General features: G+C 36.0%; 1 protein-coding gene across 1 annotated transcript; it reads left to right on the top strand.

The window, feature by feature from the left end:
- Positions 1 to 218: 218 nt before the first annotated feature.
- On the top strand, positions 219 to 2,613 carry LOC125047450 (fringe glycosyltransferase-like; the record flags this gene model as incomplete). Its single annotated transcript, XM_047645656.1, is given in 2 exon segments — positions 219 to 304; positions 2,559 to 2,613. Coding segments are annotated over 2 exon segments (141 nt in total), but the record flags the coding sequence as incomplete, so codon positions are not given.
- Between the last annotated feature and the right edge of the window lie 6,030 nt (positions 2,614 to 8,643).

The raw sequence follows: 8,643 nt of genomic DNA, 5'->3' as shown, positions 1-8,643 counted from the left end.
TGAGGTGAGTTGAGGGAGGGGGGGAGAGGGATACAAAACTGATAGAAAGAAATAGACAGAATAATGCAAATACAATTCCCCCCCTCCCCCAACCCCTCCCCCCACATTACCCCCACCCCAACTCGCCCTCCCCCAACACAACCCCTACCCCACCCCCACCACCCCCACCCCACCCCCACCAGCAACTGACCTCACCTTTGTCTCTCTCTCCCCCACAGATCAGCTTCAGCTACTCGAAGCACCCGCGGGGGAAGATGAACGCCCTGCCCATAGACGGCCTCGACGCCTATCAGGACCCAACCAGGTGAGAGGCCCTATAAGGTTAATTAAAGAGGTGAATAAAGCGAGGGGAAGGGGAGGGCGGGGGAGGGTGGGGGAGGAAGGGAGGTGGGAAGGAAGGTGGGGGAGGGTGGGAGGGGGAGGGTATGGGGAAGGTAAGGGAAGGGAAGGGAAGGTGGGGGGGATGGGTAGAGGGGAACGGAGGGGGAGGAGGGAAGGTGGGGGTGGTGGAAGACTGTAAGGTAGGGGTGTAGAAGGGAGGGAGAGAGTGACGAGAGAAGGGAAGGGAGATGGAGAAAGTATAAAACAGAGGGAAGGGAAGGGAAGGGAAGGAGGTGGAGAAAGGGGAAGGTCTAGAGAGAGGGAAGGAAGGTAAGGAAGGGGAAGAAGGGAGATGGGGGGGGGGGGGGGGGGGGCATGAGGTAAATTACCGCGTATCTCTTTGAAGGCTTTGACCATATTAGGGCAGAAGATGGGAAGCCCCGATGATGGCGATAACGAGGAATTCCAGAGAGGGGAGAGGGAGAAGGAGAAAGAGGAAGGAGGAGAAGAAACGATAGGATTGGTAAAAGGGGAAAGAAGAAAGTAAGAAAAAAAAAGGAGAAAAGAAATAGTGAAAGAAGAAGAAAGTGGTAAGAGATCATTAATAAAGAAGAAATCAGTGATAAAACAGAGACAAAAGAGAAGAGAAAAACGACCGGTAAGATGGAAGAACGAAAGAACGGACAAACAAGAGAAAGAGGAGAAGGAGAAGAAGAAGAAGAAGAAAAAAATAAAAAGAAAGAGAAGAAGAAGAAGAAGAAGAAGAAGAAGAAGAAGAAGAAGAAGAAGAAGAAGAAGAAGAAGAAGAAGAAGAAGAAGAAGAAAAAGGAGAAGAAGAAGAAGAAGAAGAAGAAGAAAAAGAAGAAGAAAAAGAAAAGAAAACGAGGGAGGAAGGAAAGAGTTGCAGAATCATGACTTGTTGCAGAGCAGGGAAGTTGAGGGGGGGTGGGGGGAGGGGGATATGGGGTCAATGGAGTGAGGGCGGAGGGGGGGGGTCAGGAGTTGGGGTTGAGAGAGGGAAGGGGGGATGGGGGTGTTACGAAGGGAGGGAGAGAGGGAGGGAGGGGGGGGTTGAAAGAAAAGGGTTAACGTTGGAGGGAGGGGGAGGAGGGGGAGAGTGGGGTGTTGAGGGGAGAGGGGGGGGGGGTCAGCTGACTGGTTGGTCATGACGGCCGCGGATCATTAAGTCAGCTGGGGTCATTAGCGAGATTGGGTCAGTGGAGAATTTTGTTTGCCAACGGGGAGGAAGAGGAAGGAGAAGAAGAAGAAGAAGAAGAAGAAGAAGAAGAAGAAGAAGAAGAAGAAGAAGAAGAAGAAGAAGAAGAAGAAGAAGAAGAAAATAAAAAGAAAGATGAAGAACAAAAACAAGAATACGAAAGAGAAGAACAAGAACAAGAAGAAAGAGGAAGAGGAATAAGGAAGAGAAGAAGAACAAGAACAAGAAAGAGGAGGAGGAAGAGCAAGAGTAGGAGGAGGAGATGGAAGAGCAGGAGAAGGAGGAAGAGGAGGAGGAGATGGAAGAGCAAGAGGAGGAGGAGGAAGAGCAAGGGCATAAGGAGGAGAAGGAGGAAAAGGAGGAAAAGGAGGAGGAGGAGGAGGAAGAGCAAGAGCATAAGGAGGAGAAGGAGGAAAAGGAGGAGGAGAGGAAGGGCAAGAGCATGAGGAAGAGGAGGAGGAAGAGGAGGAAGAGCAGGAGGAGGAGAGAGAGTTCAAAGACGTTCAGGAATCCAGAAGTTCCCCGCGCGCGAGCGAAAGGGCGAGCGGCCAAATAAGAAGAAGGAATTTGTTCAAGTTGCGTTCAGGGATTTCGTAAGGGAGGAAGGGATATTTTGGGGGAGAAAAGCCGGGGTAAGTGGGGTATTTAAGGGGGGGGGGAAAGGGGATGATGTGGGGGGGAATGTGTTTAGAAATTTTGTGATTGTTTTTAAGGAGAGGGGTGTGTGTGTGTGTGTGTATATTTTTATTGCTAATTATTTACTGTATTTACTACTACTTCTATTATTATTATTATTATTATTATTATTATTATTATTATTGTTATTATTTTGTTGTTTTGTTATTGTTGTTATTGTTAGCATTATTAATAGTATTAGTAGAAGTAGTAGTATTAGGAATAGTAATAATAGTACTTAGATTCTTAACATAATCATCAACCCATAAAAATAAGATTTTTTTTTTTTTTTTTTTTATATATATCTACTTAATATTAAATCCCCATTTTTCTCTCCTTTTTCCAGATTCCTCTCCATCCACTGTCGACTCTTCGGTGACGCGCCTTATTGCCCCAAGTAGCAGCTGACGAAGGCGCAGAAGGAAGAGTAATTGGCAGTAGAAGTCATAGGAATTATCCATTAGATCTACATTTTGCAACACAAGAAGAAAAAAACTAAAAAATTTGAACCGAGTGCTATAATCTCAACTAACGTACTGTGATAAACTCTGAAAGTGGCTTCAGGGTCGCTTTTGTGTGTAGATAATCAGACCATTTCTGTGTTTTTTTTTTGTTTTTGTTTCATTATTGATTCGTTTCTTTTTTATTATATTTTTTATTGTCTGTTTTTTTTTTTTTTTTTTTTTTTTTTTTTTTTTTTGCGTGTGTGTAATTAGGAAATGAGGAATGAGTTTGATGTAGTTATTTTCACTTTTTTTCTTTCTTTCTTTTCGGGACGACGATGCATATATATATCTTTAACAACTATATATCTTTATTTTGTATTTCGATAGTGTGGTTGGACAAAATCGCGACACAGATTTTGTCATGTGTTGGATAAGGGAAAAAAATCGATTTCATTCTGTATCATCATCAGTAGTTGTAAAAATGTCTCTGTAATACTGTATTTACTTTTTTCTTTCTTTTTCTTGTATCCAACTTTCTCATCTTCATTTTATTCATTTGTCTTCCTCTAATTTTTTTTTCTCTCTCTCTCTCTCTTAGTCACCGAGCCATTTTCACAACTACCACCATCATATTATTATCATAACCTCGTACACTTTTTTGTTGTTGTTACTACTCTCTTAAAAAATCGTTATTTCTCTGTCTCACTAATTCCGGTTTAGGATAACGCAATCGCTCATTTTAACACCATCGCCCATTATTATTCTTGAAAGACACCTTGTTATTATTATTATTATTTTTTTTTTATTTCTTTATATATATTTTGTATGTGTAAAAAATCGCCGCATTGTATCCACGTGTGTATAGGTTGGTGACGTGAGATAGAAATTATTTCGTTTGAATTTTAAGGTTGTTCGCTGTTCATTAAAGGGGGAAGGAGGGAAAGAGGGAGGGAGAGGGAGAGAGTGAGAGAGGGAGAGTGAGAGTGAGAGTGAGAGTGAGAATGAGAATGAGAATGAGAATGAGAATGAGAGAGTGAGAGTGAGAGTGAGAGTGAGAGTGAGAGTGAGAGTGAGAGTGAGAGTGAGAGTGAGAGAGAGAGAGAGAGAGAGAGAGAGAGAGAGAGAGAGAGAGAGAGAGAGAGAGAGAGAGAGAGAGAGAGAGACAGAGAGAGAGAGAGAGAGAGACTGACAGTAACAGATACAGATACAGAGTGAAGTTTCTGTGTGTAAGTGCGTGAGACAAAAAAATACAATCAGAAATCGAGAGAGAGGGGAAAAAAAAAAAAAAAAAAAAGATCTCTCTCATCCTTCCTTCCCCCTACCCCCCACCCCATCCCCATCACACCCCACCCATGCTGTGTCTTCCTCTTGTACATACGTGTACTGAAGTAGCTCGGGAAAAAAGTACACGATTTTCCCCATCACAATGCATATGACGTCATTATCATTGTTTCTGCCATACCGCTCAAAGTTCTTCCATGTTGAGAGTATGTGAGTGAAGGTGGTCGAGAGAGAGAGAAAAAAAAAATTGTATATTTATTTATTTTTTTAATTAATTTTCAAGAAAAATGTATATTCACTTCTTCAAATCTATTTTCATTATTGTGTTTTTTTTTTCATTGTCATTTTTTATTTTATCTCAAAGTCATTTTTTCCGTATTTTAATCATTTTAATATGTTACGTTATCGGAGTAATGAAATAATTTATTCATAAATGGGAGATATCTTTCAAAGAATGAGGATATCATTTTTGGATTTTTTTTTCAATTATAATAATACTTTCTCTCGCCACTCAGCTTCACATACAAGCATCCTTATCTGTACTAATGTGATGCCGATTCTCTTGCGCAAAAGACATATATTATATATACATATATATATATTTCGTGCTTTCCTAGTGAATATTGACAATCTATTTATAAGCTAGTCAAATGTACATTTCCTTATAGAAGATTGGAAAGGTTTATAAAGTGTTGGATCCTCTCGTTTGCACAGTGTTTGTAAGTAAAGGATTTTTTAAAAAAATAAGACAGTTTATGATGAACAGTAATATTCCAGTGTGATATCGTGTGCCTTTTTTTATTATTTTTTTTAAAGCGTGATTTTTTTTTCTGATATTTTTTTTTTCTTATAGTTTAACATTGTTGGATCTTTAGTGACATTGTTAAAGAAATAGAGGAAGTTTATTGTGAATTCTGTAACAGGTTGTATAAAAAAAAAAATGTATGTGTGTGTATAGTGTGTAAATACATATATATATATGAATATTAAAAAGAAAATGATGAAAAATATGTGTGTTTCTCTTCTTTCCTTAAAAAGAATATTGAAAAAAAAAAAAAAGTTTGTTGAAAAGAATACTGAAAATGTACAATGAAAATGAATTAATATTAAATGTTTTATCAGCTAAATCTTTATTATAGTTTCTTATGTGATATAACCAGCAAGCAAAGGATAATAAAGACGTATTATATTATATAAGAAATAAAGATGATTACATAGCAATGACAATAGTGATAATGATGATGATTATGATAATGATGATAATAATGATAATAACAATCGTAGTGATAATAATGATAGTAATAGCAATGATAATGGTAATAATACATATAACAATAATACAAAAAAAAACAAAAAAAAACTGATGATAATAAGGATAATAACGATGATAATAAAAATTATAGTAGTAGTAATAATGATGATGAAAATAATGATAATGATAATAATAACCATACTAACGACGATAATGATAATAATGAAGAAAAACAAATTGATAATGATAATCACATTATTGGTAGCAGTAGTATCACTATCATCATTATTTGCATCATCATTATCATTATTATCATAACAATAATGGTAACATATTAATGACACCTCACTAACAAGATAAATTGTAATGATAGTAGATAATTTGACATTAACTATAATGATAATGAAGATAATAATAATAACAAATATAATAATAATAATGATGAAAATAATAATAATAATAATAATAATAATAATAATAGTAATAACAATAATGATGATGATGATAATGATAATGAGGAAAAGGATAATCATAACATTAATAATCATAAAACAATTGCTTTATAAAACCTTATTATGTAAAACAACAAATCTGACGGTTCTGCCTTATTTCTAAACTATACAAAAGGGATTCAGTTCCGCGTTTTCTCTTTAAGGAGTGATCTCACCCTTGGAAATATTTGCATCTGAGTCAGGTTTCGTGTGTTTTTCTATGAATATACGTACATACATACATACAAATATATATATATATATATATATATACATATATATACACATATATACACACACACACACACACACACACACACACACACACACACACACACACACACACACACACACACACACACACACACACATATATATATATATATGTATGTATATATAACAATCCTCCCTGACCTGGCCTCGAACCTAAGTCACTCCGGGTATGAGACCGGAGGGCCATGGTTGGTTTAGTACTGGCCCTCCGGTCTCATACCCGGAATGACATATATATATATATATATATATATATATATATATATATTTATATTTATACACATATATATATGCACACACACACACACACACACACATATGTATATATGTAAATGAATAAAAAAAAAATATATATATATACATATATATATATATATATATATATATATATATATATATATATATATATATGCATATATATATATGGGTGTGTTTGTGTATATACATACATTCATACATACAGGTCTACCACCAGCAATCGCCACAGGCACAAACACAGTAAACAAAGAAACACGGAAAACCCCAAGTGCGTTATATCTCTGTTATCTTTAATCTATCTTATCTCTCTTATCGCCTTCCTTTGTTTCAATTTGTCGAATATTAGGATCAATGTGACTGTATTATGCAAATTAATCTGTCATTTTATTTAGATTTTTGCCTTTATTTTTAGATCAATGTAATATGCTGAATGTTGGTATATTAGTTGTAGCAAAGATGGTGAAAGGTGTAGGAAAGATGGTGAGATAATGATGATGATAATAATAATAATGATGATAATAATAATAAAAATAATAATAATGATAATAATGATAATAATAATAATAATAATAATAATAATAATAATAATGATAATAATAATAACAATAAGGATAATAATGATAGTGATAATAATAATGATAATAATGGTAATGATGATAATAATACTGATAATAACATCCTATCATACAATCAAAGGTGTCATAAACACGTAATAACAAATATCAGTCACCTGAACGCAGAACTCACCTAGAACGAGAACTCACCTAAAAGTCGACTTGAGGTGAAACTTACATATAGATCCCCTGAATAAAGAGCACAGTTGGAAACAGGACCTACATAAAAGTCACCTGGGAGTAGAAATCCCCCGGAAACCACACTCCCCTGAAAGTCATCTAGAAGTGCAACTCACCTAAGAGCAGAACTCACCTAGAGAGAGAACTTACCTAAAAAAAAGTCAAGTAAAAACTTACGTAAATAAATAGAACTCACCTAGAAATCACCTAAAAGCAGAATTCACCTAGAACTGCAAGCAAAGTCACGTTATTGACATGGCAAAGTTATTGATATGGCAAAGTTATTGATATGGCGCTCTGTTGTCTTGTTGATAGTGATTTCGGAGAGGCCATTAGAGAAGGTGGACGCCTGTTGTGATTGGACGCGGAGGAGCGAGGGGCTTCATGGAAATTTATATTCATTAGCTGAGAATGCTTATACATATATGCATATACATACATACATATATATATGTATATATATATATATATATATATATATATATATATATATATATATACATCTGTGAGATGAAAAGGCTTCGGGAGTCAACCCTGAGGAGAAATCCGGAGCCGGAGCCCCTAAGGCAGTGCGTCGTCGCTTGTGACCTCGTTCTGGCAGCTCCTGAGCCGCCGCTGGTGCCAAACCGCATCAGTCTCTGCCGTTCCTTTGGATCCGTCAGCTGCGTGGAGAGAGGGAGCCTGCTGCAAGGACAACAGCGTGCTCCTCAGTCTTTCGCCCAACCACTGACTCTACGTATAGAGGGTAGAGACAATAATGCCATACTCGATAGCGACTAATGGTGGCCTCAATATAATAATAATATTATATATATGTATATACACATACATATATATACTATAAATATATATATATATGTATATATATATATATATATATATATATATATATATATATATATATGTGTGTGTGTGTGTGTGTGTGTGTGTGTGTGTGTGTGTGTGTGTGTGTGTGTTTGTGTGTGTGTGTATACAGTATGTACACACACACACACACACACACACACACACACACACACACACACACACACACACACACACACACACACACACACGCCATCCGCCCAGCGAATACTGAACAGGTGTCACCCACATGAATAACACACGAAACCTGATTCAGATGCAAATATTTCCAAGGGTGACATCACTCCTGAAAGAGAAAACGCGGAACTGAATCCCTTTTGTATAGTTTAGAAATAAGGCAGAAACGTCAGATTTGTTGCTTTACATAATAATGTTTTATAAAGCAATTGTTTTATGATTATTATTGCTATAATTATCAATATCATCTTTATCATTATATTATCATTATAGTTATCATTATCATTATCATTATCACTATCACTATCACTATCATTATTATTATTATTATCATTATTATCATTATCATTATTATTATTACCATTTCATGAACCTTGAACGGTAACAATTCACACTTGATGTAAAGTTTTTAATAAAGGAATCCTTGTCAGTTTATCAAATCACCTGCTTTCATTATATTTTCATTTACTTCGTTATTGAGGTATCATTAATATGCTATGCACGACTTTCATTATCACTATCAATGCCATATTGATAACGAAGAATCACATAGGAGGAAAACAAAAACAAAAAAAAACAATAAATATAAATTTGT

The sequence above is a fragment of the Penaeus chinensis genome, chromosome 41 (assembly GCF_019202785.1).
Source record: "Penaeus chinensis breed Huanghai No. 1 chromosome 41, ASM1920278v2, whole genome shotgun sequence".
NCBI lineage: Eukaryota > Metazoa > Arthropoda > Malacostraca > Decapoda > Penaeidae > Penaeus > Penaeus chinensis.
The sequence above is the reverse complement of the archived record's forward strand: the minus strand, read 5'-3'. Positions and strand labels throughout refer to the sequence as shown.